The sequence below is a fragment of the Lutjanus erythropterus genome, chromosome 16, assembly GCF_056507025.1.
Source record: "Lutjanus erythropterus isolate fLutEry1 chromosome 16, fLutEry1.hap2, whole genome shotgun sequence".
NCBI classification, from domain to species: domain Eukaryota; kingdom Metazoa; phylum Chordata; class Actinopteri; order Lutjaniformes; family Lutjanidae; genus Lutjanus; species Lutjanus erythropterus.
Window position 1 is genome coordinate 13,924,367 of NC_139332.1, and position 24,832 is coordinate 13,949,198.

At 41.5% G+C, this 24,832-nt stretch overlaps 1 protein-coding gene across 2 annotated transcripts in view; it reads right to left on the reverse strand.

Annotated features, from left to right (window-relative positions):
• The window catches only part of adgrb2 (adhesion G protein-coupled receptor B2), a 211,633-nt gene that overhangs the window by 18,103 nt on the left and 168,698 nt on the right, over positions 1–24,832 (reverse strand). The window contains exons 24-33 of one of the 2 annotated variants that reach the window (XM_084738327.1): positions 23,585–23,684; positions 21,436–21,507; positions 17,037–17,129; positions 15,033–15,311; positions 11,593–11,632; positions 11,053–11,067; positions 8,780–8,952; positions 7,709–8,425; positions 3,951–3,986; positions 975–1,088 (exon numbers count right to left, since the gene is read on the reverse strand). In XM_084738327.1, the coding sequence (XP_084594453.1) occupies positions 975–1,088; positions 3,951–3,986; positions 7,709–8,425; positions 8,780–8,952; positions 11,053–11,067; positions 11,593–11,632; positions 15,033–15,311; positions 17,037–17,129; positions 21,436–21,507; positions 23,585–23,684 (1,639 nt within the window). The remainder of the gene's footprint in view (positions 1–974; positions 1,089–3,950; positions 3,987–7,708; positions 8,426–8,779; positions 8,953–11,052; positions 11,068–11,592; positions 11,633–15,032; positions 15,312–17,036; positions 17,130–21,435; positions 21,508–23,584; positions 23,685–24,832) is intronic. The other variant, XM_084738328.1, reaches the window with a different exon arrangement.

Below are 24,832 nucleotides of genomic sequence, written 5' to 3' on the forward strand. Positions count from 1 at the left end.
AAGTTCCCTCATTAGAGCAAACAATGCTTTCATATTTGTAAAGCAGCAATTTGGCAGCAATAAAGACACTATAATTAATATGGCTGCTTTCAAAAGTACCATATATTGTATATGACTGGAATTTTGATGAATATAATCTAGGGCTGTGACGACAAACTCATTACTACAATAGATCCTGCCTACTGCAGGGTTGAGCTCATCACCGATATCACAACAAATTTTTGAAGGTTTAATCTCATCTTGACATTGATCTATCAATACGCCTCTGATTGGTCAACTGACTCAAACCATAACATATTGGGATTGCAAGTGGACAGGTGACATAATAACTACAGAAAAAGTTTTGTTTTGGACTGGTGTTCAAAGCTGGATTACAGCAGTTTTGAAAGAGATTCGACCGCACTGTTGTAACGGTACAATGCAAGCATTAGCATTAGCTTAGCATTACACTTGACAGTACAGCTTACTTCTAACCCCCTTCACTTATCCAACAGTTGGGGAATTATAGACAAAACTTTTCTTGGTCTTGAGCATGTCTATTAACTGACAAACTGTGACCTGTTATGTACATTTACTGCCACACTGACAGTTTAAGTTTCTGCTCTGCAATGAGCATCACCATAACTCTCCCTATAAAGTCCATTAAAACATAAATATTAAGGCAGTCAAGGTAAATAACCATGAAAATATTGCTTTGTTACTACAGCAAGAAAAAATCTATACCATCACAGCCCTAGTATAATCATCTGAAAGCTGCAATTACAAGTAAATGTAATGTCACTATGATGTGATAACTTTCTGTTAAGCATACTAGTATAATTTGATCAGCACAGAGGTCAGTGTTTGCTTTCCAGCGTCACTTCTTTAGTGTTATAGTAAAGGGGTTGGGTTTTAGGGTTGTGACAAAGTGCGGGAGGGGGTGGAGGTGCATGGGCACAGCGGGTTCCCATCCCGCATTTGGGCAATGGTCTTACCTTGAATGTGGACAGGGCTGGGTCCCTGCTATACCTGTCTATGGTGTGGAACTTGGACGAGTGGTTGAGCTCATGGTACAGCTCAGAATGTCTTTTGCGAGTGTGCATCACTTTCTGGAAGGGAAGAAAGGAAGGGACAGCAAAAATGAACCAAATAGAAACAAAAAAAAAAGCAAAAGGAAGGGGGGCGGCCAATATAGGGGCAGGCAGGGGTAATGGGAATGGGCAAAAAGGCTGAGGGACTGCAGTGATGCCAGCCATGAAAAGGGGTTAGAGAGGAACGCCGACAGATCGATCGATTGCTGGCTCATGCTCATACATCATCCACTTCCTCAGTCTTTAAGAATTTGACAACTGGGAGTGCTGCAGAGGGGTTCCTTTAAGTGAAAATTTGGTGAAAATGACTGACAGAAATGCCATTGTTACAGACTGGTGCCTGCTAGCTGGTGGTCCTTTTAACTCAGGATTTTGTCTAACTCATTAAATGTCTAACAGATGGACTGGAATTTAACTCTTGCCCTAGTGGAAGGATATCGACATAAACTGCCTTCCCCGTGTTCTGAATATGTCTGTCTGGAAGGCAGCTGAATTTAGATCTTTAATTTTCTGACAACAAACTGCATTCGTCAGTGCCACTGCTGTTGTCTCTCTGTGCTAATGGGCAGTGCTGGAGCTGCTCTGCAGTAGCTAATCATCAAAGCAGCTTGCAAGGTTGAAAGTGACACAGGGGCAAGATGCCAGCACTCACACCCGCACACTTACCGGCCAGGACTGGCGCTTAGCACTGGCTCCAATTACTTCAGAGTGGGCACTCTCATCTCTGTTCAGCTAAGAAGGTGCTACTAGTTCCTTGCAATGTGTCGTTTTTTCTGCTTTGTCTTCTAAGGTTTCCTTTTGGCATGTCCTTGTCTGAGTCATTTTAAGTTTTCATGAAAATCCAATGAAACCTGTGTTAACTTAAAAAGAACACTTATTTACAGGGGAACTCCAGTGATTTTACACTTAAAGTGCAGTTTACTTGTTATGAAAAGTTAAATCCATTCCGTAAAAAACAGTTTTATAATGTCTTCTGTGGTACTAGGGGAGATTTCCAAAATGACTGATGGTGTCATGAAATGGGCATTTATGGGGTAGAAAGGTCCTAATGACAGATGTTGTTGAGTTGCAATATAGGAAATGTAAAATCAAGCATTTTACCAGCTTGACAAAGGTGAGGGATGAAGGCTTTGTTCAGACTGCAGATTAGACAGACTGTCCACATTGTTATTTGCTAGTGATTTGATCAGATTTTTACATCCAGACATACCCAACCTATCTGCACAGGTTGCTAGAGTAACGATATAGGCCTCAGTAACTATATACGCTCATGACATGGCATTCCAATGTGGAAGCATGAAAAATTGAGATCATCATCATCATCTCGCCCTCCAAACAACGATGCTGTCTATTTGTGATGATAATCCTCTGCTGCAGCAGACAAACATCTGTCCACAGATTCTTGATACTGCTCTCTCTGCTACTAGCAGCATGAACTCTACTCGGCCACTCTGACTCTCCTCCGCCACTGTGGATTTGATGTTGTTGTTGTGTCTGGTCGCGAGTCATGCAAAAGACACTTTGAAATCCAATTTGAGTGGCCCAAGTGTCCTGACTGAGACACATCTGTAGAGATCCGTTTGGAATACATTTCAAACCACCTCCAAGGCTTGATCTGTTTGACAAAGGCTTGATGCCGAAATGTGTTGGAGTTTGTTTTAAGGTCCAACATGACCATCTGTTGACCATAAAGGCATTTTAATTGTTTAGAAGAGAGTGCCAAAAATGGATGTGGGCTAGCAGTCTGAAGAAGGCCTTTAAGTCAAGATATCTTCTACTTCTTCCTCACAGAGTTTGACTATTCTATTTTAAATGTTTCTCTTGCAAGTCCTCCAACTTTAAGTGCAATGCCAAATCAATGGAGTACTCCTTAAAGTTTTAAAAAAAACTATTAATTTCCTCTTTATATTCTTAATTAAGTTTAAAACTGCTTAGAATGACAAAACATTGACTAAAGGGTGGGTAAACTCAATTAAAGAAGAAAAACGTGGATGAAAATGGCTTTACCTTCCATTAAATCATGGAAGTGTACACTTCCCTATCTTAGTGGTTCTTCTATGTCAAACTCTTTCTCAAAAGTCAATTAATGAGAAAAGAGTTGATTTCCAAGAGAGCCAGTCCCCTGGTGCTAAATTCATGCAGCGGGCCACAAATGACTCTCCAGTAAATTTGCCAAATAAGTAAAAACAATCAGCCATAGTCACTGTTAGTACTGTAGCTTGTCACCACACATACCATCCTCATGAAAGATATATCTCCATGGTGGAGGGTGAATGTCCAGTCTTTCCAAAAGTCTAAATGAAAATGGATTCTCACCAAAAAGCAGCAACGCAAAGCGAGATACTGCATTTTATTGAAAAGGTGTAGTCTCTAGAGACTGGAGATTCACAGGACACCCAGATCATTTTAACACAGACATACTCACACACTGCCAAACCAGGTCGTTCCAACAGATATAAACCAGCCAATCAACTACGGCCACATACGAGTTGACCCAGAACTGAATTACTTGTATTCATTCAGACACAAGAAGCACTCTACTTTGCTGTTTCTTCAACCAGGACCCCCACAATGACATGTTTGTTTACACGTAAGTGGGATGTTTATGTTTCCAGGACGCTATGATTAACTGACAAGTTAATTAATTCATCAAGGCAAATAATATTCAGGGACAGGTTTAAGGCCATTGTTGGAGAAACAGCACACTATGTCAGGTAGGTCTGAGACAGTTCATAGTTCTAAATGCAAGGGGGGAAACAGGTGCGAAGGGAGGGGGTTTAGCGATGCTTTTTGCTCCTCTATGCGTTACTCAAGTCCTGGCAGAAGCACAAGAAAGCAGAGACAGGCTGATGACAGGGGGGGTGTGGTCCGAGATCTTACCTCGAAGTCCAGCTCAGAGTACCGTACTCTTTTCCTCTGGAAGAGGAGGGGGCAGGGGGAGAGAAGAAAGCATCAATGACCACCCCTCGACCACTAAAGAACTTTAGTCCTCTCTGTCTCAATGTATCCGTGGATCTCTCAGCGCCATTGTTCAGCAACAAGAGGAGGACTAATGTGCACTGGCTGCCCAACATGATACAGACAAAATGTCAAGGCAAAAAGCAAATTATTCAGTCTATTTCAACATAATGAGATTAGTGAAGTGGAATAACCCAGAATTAGAATGAAATAATAATTTTTCGGCTCACATATTCTCAAATACAATCATTAAAACTCTCGGCATAAATCAGCCTCTCTTTGCTATTTTTGGAGAATTTGTTGGAGACGTTCAGATTAAAAAGAGCCACAACAAACATATGAGAGTTGGTTTTCATCCTCTAATCTTGTTGGGACCCCACTGCTCTCCTCTTAAGTGCCTTCGGAGCCGTAGCGAGTGGCACACAAGCCGCCAATTTAACAGCTGCAGACATTTCCAACTCATCTGGCCCTGACATTGCATTACATTCCATCTCTGACTTCCTATCTGGCTCTCGCTGTCTGCCAGATTTGCATTTGGCAGTGAGAGGAGATGCTCTCCACAGTTAGTTAAAAGCTGTATTCATTCTTAGAAAGGGCAGAGTTGCTGATCTGATGCTATGGCAGCCAAGGCTTTAAAAGGTAAAGAAATGCAAACAGATAGAGAGGAAAGTTTCCATTGGAGGTGTCCTATTCACTTTGCGAACTTCACTGCCTCTAAAAGACAGTACGGTCACACTTGATTTTACAGCACACTGCTAAGACCTAACAAGCTGTACTTTGTCTTAAGCTTGCCAAAAACAAAGAAATAAAATGCTATTTATTTGACAGTAGTTATGCCTTAATTAGACACTTATTAGACTTTCTTAGAGTGTAATTAGAGAAACATTACAAAAGAACTGCACTGTAAACAAAAGTGTATTGTTTTACTCCGTTATTAGACTTTCTTGTAGAGTAACTGAAAACAAATTAAAACAGAAAGCTACAAAACTACTTACTACTTCTTTGATAAAATCACATTATCTGTCTACAGTAGTGCATAAATAAAAACCATCTGCCTCTATAATTGTGGCCTTTACTTGGTTTTAAAATGGGTAAGTAGCAAAAATGTGATTTCACTTTAGTTGACAGTACAGTTGTAATATGTCCCCAATAGCCTCTAATAAATTTGAATAAGGGTCTACCAGTGGGAATTAGTACACTTTAGTTTACAGATCAGTTCTGTTGTTAAAGGGTCCACTACTGTCAAACTGAATAACATACTACTCTATGTCTAGTTTTCATCTAATCTGATACAAAGTTTGGCTTGTTATGTCTTATTAGCGTACTGTAAAATAAAGTGTGACCAACAATGCATTTGCTGTTGTCCTATAGAGAAATCCTTACCTTAAACAGAAATTCCGTGACAGAGTTTGCTTTGTAAAATGGTAGACATGCAACATGCATATACAGTATATTGCATGTTTGGTGGGGACACACATAAAGCAGTCATTAACTCACTCATACAAAATTCAAAAGGAATCCTTTGCTCCTGTGATTTACTGTTATGATGGCATGATGGTCCTACAGCCAACCACTGTCACACACACGCATTTTTCATTTGTTTGAATTTATTCACTGCTGTAAATTCCATGATAACCTGACTGTTATAACCAACAGTCTGTTGTAAGGAGATTTATATTTAAACACTCCCTCCACTGGTTTTCCTGATACGATACTAGCCTAATATGGCCCGTGAACCCTTTCTCACACCTTGACGAGATCATTTAGAGTTGAAATTTACAGGCTTCAAACCAAAAATCAACAGTGAAATGAATACTGTGAGTACATTTGCGTGATCCCTCAATTATGCGTCACCATGTTTGAATTGGGGAGTAAAACACTGCTGTGATTTAATCTTGCGAGGCACGCTCTGATATCCATCTCCTAATCAAGCATATTCAAACAGGGTGAAATTACAGCCGTAAATTACATCCCGCAGGTTTCTTTGCTGATATTTTTTTTTTTTTTTTTAGGTATTCATGAGTGCACTCGAAGCTCTTCTGACAGTGATGTTTTATGAGTTTTAATGACTCGTCCTTAACGTCCTCAGCCCTAAATGAAGCATCTGCACTTTTCTGCAAAAATGTCGTTTCCATCTCTTTAATCAACCTTGTGAGTCAGCAAGATGCCACTGGAGGAGGTGGGGGGGGGGGGGGGGGTCCAAAGTGTGCGTGTATGTGTCCATGCTATCCTGGGCTTGTTTTTGCCTGTATGTTTATGTGTGTAAAATTAAGGTGGGCTGAAAGACATTCACCGGGGGTATTTCCTCGGATCCTGTCTGTCTCAGTCCATCTGCTGCGCCACCTTGTGCGGTTAGGAGGGGGTATCACACACATTACACACTCTCGCACACACAGTAAACGAAGAAGAAACTGTCTGTCATTAGGAGGGTAACTCATTTCAACGCTCATTGTCTCAGTCAGCTGCAGTAAATACTGCTCAGCTGAAAATAATAGCAGTTGTTACAGCAGCAGAAGACTGTGCCATCATCACAGCGTGTTGGACATATTGTTACAGTATATCACAGACAATATGTGTTAGGAATGGTTTGAATTGTCTGAAGGCCACGCTTGTAATGACATGGATAACAGCCATACAAACTGACTAGACGTCTCTCCTTCCCATATTTTGTTGTAACCATTTATCACAGCAATTGTACACTATATTTAAAATACTGTCACCATTCATTCTTGCCATCAGTGAGCCTTTTTTCTGATGGGAAACTGCTGTTATATATGCCAAATCAGTCATTTTACCTTGGGGAACACAAGAGCTGCTGGTCTGTCGCTGCCTCCATCTGTTATTTTGTTCATCTTATTGTGTGACTTTGGTGAATAATTTGTAGTCACCAGTGTCACATAGTAAAACACAAACTATCGGATCAAGGCAGTGGGAGTCCTGAATATTTTGTGTTCTGCAAAGTAAAATGACTGATTTTACCTATTGAGTTTGGTTGGTTTGGAGAGAGAGCTATGTTTGGATTATACAACAGCCATAAAGCATTAAAAATACTCTAAATATAGTATACACCTAAATCGAAATTGATTTTTATAGGCAGACCTTTTTTTAAGTGGCTAAAATACATTTTGCTGCTGACCCCATCCACAGAAGTTCACTGCATAGCTTCCGTGCTGGTATTCTTTTCTGTCTCTCCTAACTGGGGGCGTGTTGACTGCCATCTACTGTAGCTAATACACTGACTATGGATAAGTACCTTATACAACCCTGCTCCAAATTATCCAAACTACTCTTATTTTTCTCAAGGTAAAAAGAAATGTTGATTGGATAAAAAAGCTTTACTTTTTCTCAATGCAAATTTGTTTTCTTCCCAATAGCTTTTTCTTGAACTAAGTGACACTACGCTAGATGGATGGAGAGTGTTTAAATTCCTTGCACAGACAGATTGTCACATTAAATAACTGGACCTTTTCTGCAGAGGACTTTCCATCCCCTTGCTTTCCTTCTCTCCTCTGTCACTGCGCCACTACAGCTTCACTTATAAAGCCACACCACCACCCCATCCATAACTGTAAACCTGTGTGAAAGTAGTGTGCACTCAAATGAAAGGTGGACATGGTGAAGAAGCAGCACCACCACCACCGGGAACCCCTCCTTCCCTCGTCCCTCAACCTCTCACCCACCTCCAGGGATCCTGCTGAGAGGCTGGTGTTGGCATTGGTGCTGCCCAGGTTGCGTGGCAGGGTCCGGGTTCTCTCCACTGTGGTTCCCCCAGTCAGAATCTGTCTGACCGATGGCCTCTGACCCGGCTTCAGCTGGAGCGAATGCCCGTGGGCGTGCATGTGTCCTCCGTGGGAGTGTACGAGACCACCCTGAGCCATCATGTGGCCGTGCCCGTGGGGCATGGTTTTGATCGTCCCATAGGAGCGGTTGAGGTTCATAGTGATGTTCATGTCGCCCACACTGGATGGCACAAAATCGGCCGGGTAGGCCTCGCTCTCGGCTGGGTGGAGGGTCAGGGGAGAGGGAGGTGGGGGGAAAGGGGGATCATCCACTGCGATGTTGAGAGGCTTGTCCTCACCCCCCAATCCCAGGCCTCCTCCTTGGGAGGAAGGCGCTGGAGGTTTGAGACTGACCGTCCTGCGAGGTAAGACCATGTAGTCTCCCTCCCCGCCCCCGCCGCTTCCTCCTCCCCCTCCTCCACTTCCTCCGCTTCCGGCACTTCCGTCCTGGGAGGTGTTGGAGGAGGTGGGCGGTCTAGCCCAGCCCAGGCCACTCTCGGTGCACAGGTAGATTGGAGCGCCACTGCGTTGCTGCCCCTGCTGTCTCTGCTGATCCACATTCACCTCCTTCTTCAGGGGTGTCTCGCTCAGCTCGTTGAGGCCGCTGAGGGGTGGAACCTGGTGGAAAAAACATGAATGTTCCAGTTATACAAGTTTTTCCTGGAAGCAAGATAATCTTATTTTTGATAATCTTATCTCAGATAACTTCCTGTTGCTAGATTTAACGTTTCATTTGTCCGTGATGCTGTTAAGCTTCATAATATTAGGGACCTGCTCTCTTTCCCCTTCCTATTTCACTACATTTCAAACTTTAATGTCACTTTGTGTACAATTTTTATGTGATTACAGCATCTTTCAAATTATTCTGTTGGGGTACTTCAGATTCCAAATGAAAATGAAGCTCATGGGGAGTTAGACAGAAAAGTTGGTGGTCCTCCACTCTGTCAATCCATGCAGACTTCAATCCCATACCTGTACGATGAGGTTGGGAGGGGGGATGTTCCCGGGGAGGGAGCTGAAGTTAACCCCTACTCCCCCCTCCTGATGGGCTGCCAGCTTTGGGTCATCCTCATCATCCAGGGAGATGCGGGATAGGGTCCCGGTGATGGTGGCTGGGTTGCAGGTGTTCACCTCCTTAAATATGACTAGGGGAGACAAGGGAAGCAGAGGAGACAGCGACAGAGTGGAGGATAGGTAGGAATAGCAAGAAGTGAGAAGAACAAGAGGACAGGGAGGAAAATTTAGAGGGAGAAAGAGCAATGGATTTTGAATGGAAAAGAATTGATATAGTTAAAAGTTGACAGAGAGATAAGCACAACGTAAATATAAGAAATAAGTTGGGTAGTGATGGAAGTTTGTTTGCAGCTTTCATGTAGCTGCGAGAAAGATTGTATCTCCAAATAAAAGTTTCACTTCTCATATTGGGCTTATATGGTTCACAGTAAGTAAGATGAGTTTTGTCTCTGACACTGTGACCTTAAGTCTTACTCCATCTCAAGATTTGCTGGTGAGCCAGGATTTTTATTAGCTTGGAGAAAGAGCCTTGGTGCAAAATGCTGCATGCTTCAAATGAAATGGAACCAAATTCTCTCGCTACAGAGTCCTCTTGCTCACTATCTTATTATTCCCTGGCCCACTGCTGCATGTAAGTGTGAGTCTGTGTGTGTTTATGTGCTTAAATCATGTGTGAGGGCTTTTTTTCCCTTAATAATGCTGTAAATAAACAGAACATCAAACTACTCACAATGGCTCTGGGTTAGCTTTCATGCATGTCGTTGCAGGAGAATTTACAACCAGGTACTACACAACTCTAGAATAGCTCCTCCAAAATTAACTATGACATGCTGATGAGAGATGATGTTTATTCACAACTAACATCAATCTATCATCACAATCAAACACAACTCAAACCATCTGTACATTCATGCTAGATGTCATGCTCATTCTGTCACCATCAGAGGAAAGAATATTTACTCTGTGGCCCCAAAATCCAATTCTAGACCAAAGCATGTAGCGCTGTTAACTTCATTGATGTGACAAAATGTCAAGCTACACGTTTAATCAAAAATTGAAGCTGGATCCCGCTGATTCTCAGCATCACAGCAAGGACACAGGCTCAGAACAGAAGCTAGCATTTTCTTTTACCATCCTGTTGGTGCAAAGCAATGTGAAAGGAGTAGACAGGAATCAGACCAAGCTGATCCCTTCACATCTGCATCCAACAGTGGAGACCCAGAGAATGACCTATAGACGAATCTGGCGGTTGTTTTCGGTGTTGCGCTCTCAAGCACCGCCATCATTACTGCAGTGGCAGAGTTCAACTGAACACATTTACATTGACAGCGAAAGCGGGGATGTTTGGGTTAATCACGGTCAGCAATCTCCACCTCAGACAAATGGAGGTACTCTGTGTGAATATGAAAGTTATTCAGTCTCAGAGCACCAGTCTGAAATTAATTATCATACAGTCATTGGTTAGAAAAAAAATGAACGCACTACTTCCGTCCATCTTCCACAAAGTGGATGTCAAAGTGTTGTGTGGGTTAACTTTATCTCAAACCCAGAAGAATTTATTTGAGTTTGAGTTTCAGTCATCTAACTTCCTGATTTCATGCATTGTGGGCTCACCACTGGCCTCATGTAGGTGGATCACCGGGTCTTTAGCGGTCCATATTCGCTCAAAATATGATCAAAACATAAAGATTTAAAGGAGATCAATTCACTTCAATGAGCGGATGCTTGAGGCCTTTGCTTTCCATTGTTTCCAAAGTTGAAATTTATTGCTGAAGCAGCTGGAAAGACATCTAGCTATTTGTTAAAGCCATTTGCAAATTAGTTAAAATTGGACTAAATTAGGAAATTACACAGTGGTTTGTAGATCATAAACTTTATTTTAAAGTTACTGATGACTATATTTTTAAGATGTAGAAGCTGCTACAGGATTTATTGCTGCTTTATTCCACCGGGCACAGCTGTGTCACATTCCAGCTGTGACTGCCACCATAGCTGATAATGCCTGTGATTTCACCAGAAGCACGGCTAACGCTATTGCCAGCATTGAGACACAAAAAGTGCTTATTTTACATACATTGCAGTGCGCAAGTGTAAGTTTACAAGTGTTGGGACACTGCAGTAATGGCTGCTTGTTCACTCCACCTACAACCCAGATTCATCTATAGGAATTATTTAAGTCTAGAGGGACGGACCAGGCAGTGTTAAGAGGGTCAATTGGGTGCAAAACTTACATGGGTGTCCTCTCTCTGCAGGGGTGGAGGGGGAAAGTGACTGTGTTAATCTTTCAAAGCACAACACAAACTAGATAGTGGTACATTTGTAACACATCCAAACACACACACACACACAGACACACACACAGACACACACACAGACACACACACAGACACACACACACACACGCGCACACACACACACACACACACACACACACACACACAAGACCATTGTCACCAGCAAATGAAACAGGTCTGAACACATTGAGGAGTGTTATTATCATGCACAATTAAACACAGTCTCATCCAAACATATGCTCGCTGAACACTTATTGGGCAGAATCAGTGTGATTGATAAGGCATAATAATTTGCGCACAACTGTGTCGGGATGTAGCACATCATCTCCTGTCGTTTCATCAACATGCACAGCGGCGAGCTAAGAAATGTTACAGCCCTCAATTGCTTCTCTGCAATGCTAATCCTGCGTTGGACAAAGGAGAAGACAAAGGGAGAAAGGGAGAGGGAAATCAGGTGGAAGTGAAGCGAGAGCTCACCTGTTTGACATGCCAAGTCCACATCCTTCTCAAAGTCCGTCTGAGAGAGGGAGGCAGGGCAGGTGGAGAGGAAAGACAATGAGTGCGTACAGTTTGCCACATTCGTCACATTAGTAGAGGCACAAGCCTGATGAGTGATTGGATCTCAAATGGTTATGCTGTATCCAATGACTCTGGTGCTCTAATATGACTCTATTGAGAAGGATATGATCTGTTGCCATGGTGACACTTTACAACTCGGTCAATTCAATGGCCTCTATGAACAAGAACAAAAAATGTTGCCTTAAAGGGATCATTTGGATTATTTTAATGTGGGGTTGTATGAGGTACTTTTCGATAGTGTATTAGCTACAGTGGATGGCAGGAGAAGCAGAGAGAGGCACCAGCATAGAAGCTAAGCAATGAACTGCTGTGGACAGGGTCATCAGTTTAAGTGTATGCTATATTTAGTATACTTTCACTGCTTTCTGACAGGAAACTGCTGTTATATAATCCAAACATCACTCTCTAAATCAACCAAACTCAAAGATCTCTCTCTACTTCTCCAGACTGGGGGTGTGATGATCACCATCTACTGCTAATACACCGACTATCAATAAATACCTCATACAACCTGACTTCAAATAATACAAACGATCCCTTTAAGTCATACCAGAATCGTTCAGTTTTCATTTCTTTGTGGCGAATTCGTCCAAAAAAGAACAGAGGAAAATAGAGAATAGTCTGCATGATGCACTGATGCTGCTTTGCTCATGATGTGAATCGTTCGCAGCAGCACATCCAAATACAGCCTTTGAAAGAGACGAGCAGAACGCCGAGGAGTTTTGCCAGGTATGTTATGCTACTGTATGCCTCATCAGTCACCTCAGCTAACGTCTGAATGGAAACAGGGACAGAAATTTACACAGCAGCAAAACTATTATCTGCTGTGCCAGTCGAAGCGAAACTTCGCCGTCTTGAAACAGTGGCTAGACTGAAGAGAAAAAAGTATAATGTGAGAATATAAACACTTTCACAATACATTCACACCGGCGACCAAAACACAAACATCCAGATATCACTGAGATTAACCTGAGCCATTCAGATTTTATGTAGATAAGGTATTTTGGGAACAATAAAACTGGTGTTTGTTTGCTTTGATCCTCACTTGAGGAATGCAGGGTGGCACAACTCCTCAGGGTAAAGAAACTCTCCCAAACCCAGAGGGCGGTGGATTGAATGAAGAAGTGTTGTTTCCAGAATGGCCACCACTCAAGTTTCCTAAACTTTAGTGAAAGTGCAGCTCATTGCTATGCAGTTGGTGGTCCTCCCTTCCCTCAAGATAGAGCCTCCTCCTGTCCTCGGCGGGATTCACTTACAAAAGCCTTTGTTTGGATAATAAAACTACAGATTTTAGACAGTTTGGGCACGACACAGAGGCAAAGCGAAGAGGAACGGGAGGGGGGCGAATGAAAAACTGAAAGAGAGAAGGAGAGAATGTGTAAAGGTCTCGGAGGAGCGAAAAAGCTCTTAGTACGCAAATCACCCGCAGCACCATAAATGGGTCTCCACTAAATGGACGAATGCGGATATGAAAGAAAGCTCTCTCTCTGTCTCTCAGTCTCACTCTCCCATCCAAATTGAGAAAAACAAATCATCGTTATTTTAACTATAACACACTTTCTCTGGAACATCTTCACAGGTTAAGTACAGTGAGTCATCAACGTCAACTGTTTGGGAAAAACACCATACAAGAGCACAGTCCTGTTCCCAAGTAAACATCTTGTACCATACAGCATTCTGGGTGATAGTTTAAACTGAAATGAATGCAGAAGAAACCATCACTTCATAATTATTAAAGACACTATACATAAATTTTTTTGCCTACCTTGCCACAGTAAAAAAAAACTAGTTCATATGTATATATCACAGCTACTCCTACTTAGATTTAAAGGTGCAATGTGTAAACAAAAGATTAATTTGACATTTTGAGAAACATGTTTATTTGCTTTTGTGCAGTTAGATGAGAAGATTTATACCACTCTCATGTCAGTATGCTAAATAGGAAGCTAAAACCAGCACCGGATCAGCATAGCTTGCTAGAAACAGGGAGAAACCAAAGAAATAAACACATAGACACCGCAATAACTGCCTCAGCCCATTGCTATGATACATGAAACAACTTTATGTAGACATGGGAGCTGCGTTTTTCTGGGTAAAAAGCAAAATGACATTTACATTTCTCAGCCGAATTTCCACGACTGATATATTCAATGATTTATGATCTACATGGAGTAGAAAAAAAAACTTTTGGATTTCTAATTTACTCCAAGTAGATCATAAACCCTTGAATATAAGAACAACTCATTTAAATCGGTTGAGAAATGTAAATGTCATAGTGCTTTTTATCATGAAAATCAGCGGTTTGCCCATTTACTTATATGTTTTTACAGGCCAGTTGTGATCGGACGAAAATGGTGGCAAAGTTGACATACAATCCAAATGCAGCGACTGGCTCTGTCAGTGGCACCTATAATGTCACTAATTAGCACATTATACCTTGTTTGTTTAATTCATCCAATCCAAATCCAATGTGTATAAATGGCATATTGTGGTTTTACAGGGGGGTTATGTGTGGGACTTTTTCTTGGCAGGGAGCAGTGACCCTCTGAAGTCGAGGCGACCCCACGCTAATGACAAGACTCCAAAAACTCACCACACCTGTCAAAGGCACATTACCCCCGTTAAACCACAGTGTGATGTATTTAAACTTGTTAAAAATACAGTTTAATCCAGTGCTTCCTAACCCTTGGGGCCCTTGGGGCACACTGCCCTGCATATTTTAGATGTTTTCCTCCTCAAACACACCTGAATCAAATTATCCGTTTGACATCAAGCCTCTGCAGAGGCCTGATAACGACATGTTCATGTGAATCAGGTGTGTTGTGGCAGGGAAACAGTTAAAGCATGCAGGGAAGCAGGTTCCACAGACCAACACTAGTTTAAACAAACAGGATTTAATAATCTACATCAATCATTTGTTAGCTGGTTAGCTTCTGTTTTGCTAACAATAACTAACTTAAGATGTGACTGTGTGTATGTGGCTTTCACAGGTCCCCCACCAACATCTCAACAATCTTCAAAATTTGGTTCTCTTTTCAACAAAGACGAACCCAGCACATAGCATATTGATATGAAAACGGACCATTACTGAGCATGAGAGCTGCTTTGAGTTTTATGCTAAGCTAAGCATATCTAATCAGCTGTTGGCTTTAGCTTCATATGTAGCATGCACATATGAAATTGTGATCTTCACATTCAGTTCTTGCTAAAGAATAAGCATTGAAAATGTTAACATTTGTTCATATTTGTTGCAAAATATTGTTTAACACATTCCACCTTTCTCCATCTATCGACCTCACTACTCATACTGACTAATGTCTTTTCTACAGGTGACATACTGGTTGGCTGCCGACGTGGTTGTGGACATGGTTATGGTTATGAGCGTGGTTGTGGGTGTTGTTCAGGATGGGGGTATGCTCATGCGCGTGGCCGAGGGTGTGGCTTTGCTCTGGCCCATGGTTGTGGTTGCTGCGAGGCAGACTGTGGCAACAGGCTTGTTGACATGCCTGGTGGCACACCGGTGGGAACGGGTGCTGGTGGCCACCCGACAGACACGGGGATGTGCCGTAACGCAGAGAGCCACACTGCTGCCCGCACTGGCTCACATTTGGACACTTCTGATGGCATGAAATGATTAATGGAAAACATGAAGTTTAAATGTTAGAGGGGGAATTTTTTTTAGAGGAAAACACTGAGCTTTAATCAGAGATTAACTAATCAAATGATGTTCCTAAAGGCTTTGATTCAACAAGATATATTAAGAAGGTGTAGTTATAATTGTATATCTTTGTGATGTCTCTAAATGTCAGGGGTTTAACATTCTAATGAGATTTCCTGTGTAGCAAGAACACCTGAGAGGACAGTGCCCGATGTAATTATGATGCTGATGTAACTGGTAGCAGCTTCACCAAATTATCTATCACAATTAATGTTCTCAAGGGTGCTGTGTCTTTCATACTGCAGCTCTCCACGCATTTGTGTTGTCTTAAAAGATTCAAAGTCAGACACATTTGGACTAGAAAACTGGAGAAAACTTAAAGATTTACCAGCTGTCTCGCTTTATAGAGCAATAGTTGGCATAGCAACAAGCCCTTACTGTCAGCTGTACATTTAAACAAAAATTTAAGGAGCACAGTTAGACTGTAAATGTTCCTCTCGGTTATGAAAACAGAGACGGAGAATGTGTCATAATGGCTTCCCTGAGCAGAATGATGGCTCCAAAGTTTAATCTTGATAACCTCAGAGGGGCGTTCAGAAACCCATAATCGTTACCGCAAACAGGTCTGAGGGAGAAATAAAGGGAACAGCGTTGCGAGAGTCACTCATGCTCTCGTAGTAGCAGTGTGACCGTGCTGACATTGGCAAGGCAGTTGTGATTTATCACACTATTAGCCACATTTGGAACACATAGAATAACCTTACAGGAGCTCTGTGCTCTTCAAATAGAGATGAAGAACTTTCGGTTAAAAGTAAATAAAAGTGCTGAAGCGTCTGTTTTCAGTAATACATGGAACGCTATGGGCAACATACATATTCGATAAGACTTGAGTGCGGTGGACTGGAAGGAGTGTGCATAAGACTGTCATGACAGTGTCATAACCATGTCATGACACCAAGACAACATAACCTGTCACTGTCTTTGTTATGACAACTTGACATTAACAAAGAAACAATGTCCTTGTTATGCCAACTTGACAGACAAAAATGTCCTTGTTATGAAAGCGTGACATTATCAAGCTTAAAGAAACTGTTAGGCTTTATGTCTTTGGTACTTCATTATACTGTCAAACGTGGTGTCTTTTGACTGACACAAAGACATTGTTGTCTTGGTTAATGTCAAGTCATAACAAAGACATCTCAAACAATGTACACTTTGCATTAAAAACATCCTATCTGACCATATGATACTTGACAATAGTCATAAATATTCATGAGGACTCCATGTTTTCAGTCTTACGCACACCCTTCAAAATGAAGTGTTACCAACATTTTTATCTTGAAAGTACAGAAAAGGAGGATGCACTTGCATAAATATAGCAATATATTGTTTTCTTGAAAACTTTTTATGTCCATTTAGGAAGTTTAGGAAGTTAGTTTTAGGCTGGCATTTTTATGGGGAATGAAATCAAACACTTTCATAAAATAAAATGTGAAAATGTATGATGCATAAATAATAATGAGTTCCTGCTCGGGGTAAAATGGTTCAGGAGAGTTTGATCACTTCAGTAATGACAGTCATGCTTCTTGCTGTTGGAGTTGCAGCTTCTAAAAAGCCGCAGCCTAGTTAATGTTAGTCCAAGGCTAATGGGTTGCAATATGGGATGAAATGGAATGCTATTCACCATGATCTGCACCTGTCCATTCTTGCAGGAGTCTGGTGAGTTTTCGCTGTCGTCTTTACAGCCCCCCATCCGACAACGCACAGCATCCTGCACCTGAAGACGGGGAATAGGGGGACGCGGGGTAGAGTTGGGATGAATATAGATAGGAAAAGTGTGGGGGGGTGGGGTGTTGGGGAGGGTGAAGGGACGATGCAAAGGAAAAAAGTTAGTGGAGGAACTTTAACTTTAGTTAGTTTGGCAAATGTTGGAGCATGGGGAACTCACTCCTCAGACATTTTTATATTCTTCATCTTTATCACTGCAATGACAGATGTTCAGTGAATACTAAATTATGTGAAAATGAACAGAAACATCTACAGTATACTCTTCACAAAGCAGCTCAGCTAGTAGCTTACATAACAGTCAGTGGAGTAGTATTGAAAGCACACAGCAGCTCTTCAAAGTGGCCTGTTTGAGCCTTATGAGATCAGTGGCGTACGGTCCTAATTAAAACCAACAGCAGCGGTATATGGATGTTCTAACCTCTGGGTCTTTCCAGTGTCACAATGTTTTTTTTTTATCTTCCCACATACACTAAGCATACATACCAGCTCACTGTCAAAGAGCTGGTTCTAGTACGCTCTTAGAAATAAATGTGTTAACTAGAACCTTAAGGGTTATTGGGTTTGTCCTCAGAGGAGAAACCTCTTCTTGGTTCCTGGTAATGTCTTTCCCCAAGGTTGCACTTGGAACTGTTTCATAGAGTTCTACATAGAACCCAAAATAAAGGCATATACCTAGTACCATCTGTGAAAGGTTTCACCCAGAACCCTTCCACCAAATTAGCTCTGGTTCTTGAACTGGTTCAATTCAACAATCTTTGAAACTTGGTTCTATCTTGCAATGAATGGCACCATTATAATTAAGGATGACATTAACACAGGGTGTTGCAGAATGCACAACAACCTGTAGAATATGACATAGCCACTTTGGCTCCCAAGGAAAACCTGCTATTTTTTTATTCTCACTGGAAACCAACTTTTAGAGTTAAAAAACAATTAATTTTTGGTGGAAGTGCTCCAAAAGGTTCAAATTTGGTGTATAAACTGGAAAGGGGCCAGTTCCATGTTTTCCACCAAATTAGCTCTGTGTCTTGAACTGGTTCTGTTCAAAATCTGGAAGCTAGTCACTATCTAGTGAACCAGCCTGCATTTCCATCAGTTTTGTGCGAAACCATTGTAATCAAGGATGTCATCAACAGCCTCTATAATAGGACAAAGCCACTTTGGTTCCCAAGCAAAACCTGGAAGTTTTGGTTGCAGCTAGGAACCAACTTTTAGGGAAATAAAGAAACCGTATGGGGGGTCAGTTCCATGTTGGTGGAAAAGGCCTGTCTGGGTTCTATACAGAAGTGTTCCACCTTCTAATGGTTCTAACAAAAACCCACCCTAGGAGATCTACTGAGAACCATTTTATAATCTAAGGGTTTTATCTAAAACCTACCTGAGGGTTCTACCGACAAATTTTTATATTTTGGTACAAATCTTTGGATTTCAAGAAGAAGAAATTATTTCCTCAAAATATGATTATTAATGGAACCCTAAGTCTTATAAAGAACCTTTGGCAAACCCTTTCTTCTGCTCTTCAGGAATAACCCCTTTGGAAACCCTTATTTCTAAGAGCGTAACATAGCTCAAATCAAATGTATCCTGGTGTATTATGTTTCACAGCCAACCCTGAGATTCTTTCTCCCCATCAGACTCTGTATTATAGATAGCCTGGTTACTTGCTGAGGAGCAACATCATTTCTCAATGTTGCTGCTGTCAAATCCCATAAGAATCTCATGGGTGGATACAAGAGTGCTTGTGTAAGAAGCAGTGCATAAGCGAACGAGAGCATCTTCACTCTTGTTGGGTGGTCGTATCCGTGTGTGTGTGTGTGTGTGTGTGTGTGTGTGTGTGTTGCTGCAAATGGAATGGATTGGAGTAGTATCCTTGTCTGATTAATACTGTATGGACCTTGCGTATTGCCTCCATTGTTTCCTTCCGTCAGTCTCTTCTCTTTATGTCCATACTCATCCTCAGTGGCTGGTTCCCTGATGTTCTCTGTTAGTGTGTGTGAGTGTGTGTTTGTGTGTGTGTGTGTGTGTGTTTGTGTGTGTGTGTGTGTGTGTGTGTGTGTACTGGCACCCAATGCAGCTCATTCTGACTTCAAAGTGAAGAGCCCCTCTATGGGTCCATACCTCCCTCTCCACCTTCCTCTCTATTTCCTCCTCCCCTACGATCATCTCCTGCTTCGCTCTTGAATCACGTTTTTTTTCTCCCCCCACAGATCTCTGCGTGCAGTTTCTCTTCCTCCCTCTCTCCTCCTCTCCACTCGCTTAACTAAGTCCCTCCCTCAGCCTTCCTCTCTCACAGTATACCTCTCCTCCACATCCCTCTCCCTCGTCTTCCTCTCCTGCTGCCTCCTAATCACAACACCTCTAACATTGCACATGTTCATCCACTCGCCTCTCCGCAACTGATCTCAGCAGGCCGCCTGCGCCACTTCTGTCCTTTCATTCCCCGCCATGCCGTACAAGCAGCAGGCGCAATCTAGGAGTGCTATACTCGCTGGCACGTTCTGTGTCTGTAGTTTACCTCACTTAATATCACACTTTGTACTGCCTTCTCTCTTGTTTTTGCACTGTAATGCTTCCTCTCGTCTCCTCCCCTCTCCCTCCCTCGATCTGGCTCTCCCCTCTGCCTATTGTTCTGCAGCTACGAAGGATTTACACTCAGTCTCTTGAAGGGGATTTTCATACATTTAAAATAAATAATTCCTGGATTTACTGTACCCTGATCCCTGCTGCTTTTGTGATATTGATTTAATGCAGCTAAGCATTCCAGGCATTTAAAAATTCACTTACACTACACTGTGCATTCAATATCATAATGATCTCTTGAATATATGCAAGGCTGTCTACGGTAACAGCAACACTCAATCCATTTACACTTTTAGGAATAAAGATGGTAGCTAGAACCATAAACGTTCTATGGCTTGTCCCCAGAGGAGAACCCTCTTTGGTTCCTGGTAGGACCGTTTCTAAAAGTTCCACTTAAAATCCTTTCGGGGCCCTTGTCCACCAACATGGAACTGGCAGCATTTCAGTTCACTGAGCATTTCCACCAAAAATGAACTGGTTTGGAACCTTTAACATTGGTTCTCAGCTAGAACCAAACAATAACAGGTTTTTGCATGCACCAATGGCCCAAGAATCTTGAATGGAACCAATTCAAGAAACAGAGCTTATTTGGTCGAAAGAGTCCTACCTAAAACCGAACAAAAAGGGTTATACCCAGAACCATCTGTGAAAGGTTTTACTTCAATATGACACTCCCACTTTGTTTCCCATAGAAAACCTGCTATTTTTCGTTCCAGTGGAAAACTAACCAGGACCAATATGTTTTTTGGTGGAAAAGCACAGAATGGTTCAAAAAGAGGTGCGTAAACTGGGATGGGGCTGGTTCCACGTTGGTGGAAAAGGCCAATTTAAGGGTTCTATCCTGAATCTTTCCATGTGCTAGCAAGAACCTGGCCAGGGAATTTCTACTGAGAAACTTTTTATATTCCATGGGTTTTATCTAAAATCCACACAGGGGGTTCTACCAAGAACTCATATTATAGTACAAAAAGCCCTTGACAAACCCTTGATGAGTGAGTTCTTCAAGGATTTCAACAATCCTTAAAGAACTATTTCTTACAAAAAGGGTTCTTTGGATGAAAAAGGTCCTTAAATGCACCCTCAGTCTGACAGAGAACCCTTGACAAATCCTTTCTTTCATTAAAAAAATGTTCTTGAAGCAAATGGCTGTGGGTAGAACCACTACCATTCAGGAAGAACCCTTTTGGAACACTTATTTTTAAGACTGTACAGCTATGGAAAACTGATGATGAAAATCCATTAATTGTGAGTTGGTCCGTACCAAATTTAGTGTCTGTCTCAAGGGCATGAGTACATGTGTGTGCACAATGAGTTTAAAATTCAGCGTCCCAGGGGGGACACAGCAAAGCCTGTGGCAAATAGGCACTATGGGGTATTAGTTAGGGACTTATCATCTTATTCCACACAGAATCTTGGTAAGCTCCTTAAAGCAGCCTCGGATCAGACGGACAATACTGCACTATCATACAGCATTATAAAGAAGAAGCAACATAGGACATAAATACCATGCTAATCCTTCTCACGTCTGATCCGCTCGTGTTCTGCTGTGACTTCAAACTGACCCGGAAAACTAACATGGCATTTGCGAACATGAATCCCACCTGTCGGGAGGGAGTGATTGTCGCTGGGGTCACCGTGTGGTGCTGAATTAGAAATGCATAAAGTCATCAACACATCCACAAGGCTGCTTAGCAGAAGGAAGAAGCACAACTCACCTCTCGGCGCATTGCACAGTGGACGGTGATGATGACAAAACCTTGGACGGAATCGAAGACGGCAAAAAGGACCTGGAGAAGATGAGAAACATTTGGTTATATATTGGTTCCTTAACCTTTTTAAATCCTGGCACCCACTCATGGTGATTTTTGTTTTCTAGGCACCCCACCATATGCATAGACATATGCCATAAGTCACAAAGGATATGTATTATGTAAAATCACATAGGCCTATTCTCAATCAAAAAATATGTCAGCTGTTTTATGTTGCAGTGCATATTTACTGAATACTGAACTTAAAGTATGTTAATTAGCCAAATGTTAAAATAATAAAAAAAAACCTCTTTAATTGTAAGCTAATCTTATTTTTTTAAGAGAATGAAAGTCTCCAAAGACAAAAGTACGCACACATGATATCATGTATTTATTCAGTTTTTCATTTACTTCTCTTAGGATGGGTTTTAATTCATTTTTAAACTGGGAAACTGGGATTGAGCATAATATTCAAGTTCCTTGAAGAAAGTTAAGGTACAGACCCAACTGAGTTTTATGATTTGTCTCTTCTTTCTTTCACTCCAGCTGATAATTCAATCAACAACTTTTTCTCAAATGTGGAGAAATTAGAGCTTTTCTGCTGAAACATCATGATTAGGCTAAATAACTTTTTAGCTCGCCGGCAAACAATATAATATATTTCTTCTCTTCAATTAGCTAGCTAGCAAATAAATGTTATATTTTTGCTATTTTAAAGCTGGATTTACTCATTTTAAACAGTCAATGAAAGCATTGAAGGTTTTTGCTGGCTAAAGACTGCTGTTTTGTCTCAGGGTCTTTATGGAGCTCACTTGGCAGAATTCCCATATTTGACAGTTCTTCCCTGCAGAAGAACCTCTCTTCACCACAAAACAGCCGAAAGCTTATGGCTGCCTCCATTGTACACACTGATTCGAGGTCTTCTGGCCGGAAGGTTGAGTCGTCTAAAACTGTGTTGAGGGCTGAGATGTGTCAGCATCTCTTTGAGCTCTGTTTACAGTGACACATCTCTCCATCACTGCTCTGACACTCGCTATTCCTGACCTGGAAAAACTCACGGGCCAGAAAGCATGCTTCATCACCATGACAACCAGCGACTGCAAGCTGACATCATCATTCTTAGCTGTTGTATAATCACAAATTTAAGCATTTAGCAAATTGATATTATGATTTACATGGCTTTTGTTCTGTTTTGATATATTTGAAAATGTAATATAAAAATGTAGTAATGCAAATTATTTGTTTTTCCACTGTGGTAAAAAGTTGAAAGATGAATAATGCTGAGTGAAAATGACAAAATAAATCTTGCGGCATGCCTTAACTCTCTTTAAGGTACCCCAGGGTGCTGCAGCACCCACTTTACAAACCACAGAATTGGTATATCTAGTATTACTGTAACACTGTAGTGAGATGACTCAGTAATCATTAGAGAAACACTGATAGGGGAATGAAATGAGTCAGCCAAGTCATGTTTATTCATAATAAATCATCGGAGTGGCTCATACTTTTATTCAGGCCGTGTTTCTACTCATGATCCTGACACAGTGGGAATTGTAGATTATTCTTTGTTTCTTTGTTTAAGACTTTTCCTTCTCTGGCCTATTCCCTATTTACACATGGTATGAGTCAGATTTAATCTTTATGTTTTAAATAGCCAAATGAGACAAAATGTCAAGAGGCTCCCTGAACTTTACAGAAAACACGATTTATATTAGAGTTGACACTTTTTAGATTCAGTGACTGAAACTTTGAGATGACCTAGTCAAAACACCTGAACCAATTTACTGCATTTAAAGTTTTTTAGTATTAACACATTTTCCAGCATCATTGAGCAGACTTCCAAATATTTTAGCCATCTTGTGCAAAAAAACAAAAACAAAAAAAGTTAGAAACATTGCTATTTATGGTAACAGCTCACAGTTTGAGAGCTCTAACATAAGAATCCAGTGATTTTTCCAGTTCAACAAAGTTATTACAAATTAACAATAATCTGAAAAAGCTCAAAATGACTGCCGTGGCAGTTCTAGTGTTAAAGCATCTTTTCCACACTGTGTTGCAGGTGTATGTAAGTGAGTTACAGTGTGTGAGCATCTGCCGGTGTGGTGAGATACATCACCTGGAAGAGTGTGGAGCGCCGGTCGGTTATGGCCAGCACGGCTGACATCCAGGTTAATGCTAACAGAGGAAGAACCACGCAGGAGCTCCACAGAGAGGCCCTGTCAGACAGAGAGAGAGAACGAGAGGCAGAGGAGGGGAAAGAGGGAGAGGGAACACAGGGTTCAGTCTCAGACCAGCTCTGGTAAGTCACATAACTTCACTTCTCTCTCTCTCTCTCTCACACACACATAGACACACAGATCAGTCATAGGTTCAGTGGTGGGTAATTTGAAGCTGATTGGCACACTGAGGTTGGTATCAGACTTAATATTCTAACTGAGACGTGGAAGATGATGTGTAATCATGTAGATAGTTATGAGACTGACAATTGCTCACAATTACATGGTTGATGCGCACTAAGTGTCATGCTGGTGGACTGTGAGACGATAGGCACCGAGGGAAGACAGGCCATTGACAAGTACTGACATGAGGAGTAAGTGTGTGTGTGTGCATGTGTGTGCATGTGTAACTCTATGGATTCAGACACCAATTTAAAATGTTCATGCTGTTTGAGCACATATTCATGGTTTTATGACCGTCAGTCTGACAGATGGACAGCTCTGTCTGGCTATGCTCTGACATATGCACGTCCCTTCAGAGGTGCATGGCCAAAGGCAAAGAATAAAAGAGAATATGGAGCAATAAAGCCAAAGCCATGCTATGCCCTTGTTAATGTGTAAAGTTCCCCGCTTTTGTCGGCTGTGGCTCTAACTTCACAATATGGCTAAGTGTGCAGTGACAGCAGCAGCCTACATTTTTATTGTACTGTATGTGAAAACAAGTGCACCTCATCATTACATAATAAGGTTTTTTAATGAGCTGTTATATTTCAAAGTGGTGCAAAGTCATTTGGGAGAAAGGAAATGCTTGGAATTGCTTTGCCGCAATTTTTAAATGGTAGTTGTCTGAAGCGACAATGTAAAATATATTCTCAAGTCTTTAAAGCTTTATCAGGACACAAATAGACCAGGGCTACTATATAATAATGCTACAGAGTCAGAAGGAGTAATGCAATACTGGCAACATTCAGTAAATAATACAGAAATTATACAGCACAGACTGTTTGATTATGATTTGAAGGACTTTCCAAGCAAACGGAAGACTGCAAGCAGCAACAGGAAGTGTATCAATGTGATTATCATTTCTAATAATAGATTCTATATGTATTCAGCAAAGATGGAGGTAGAGCAAAGCTATCTGAAAAGAA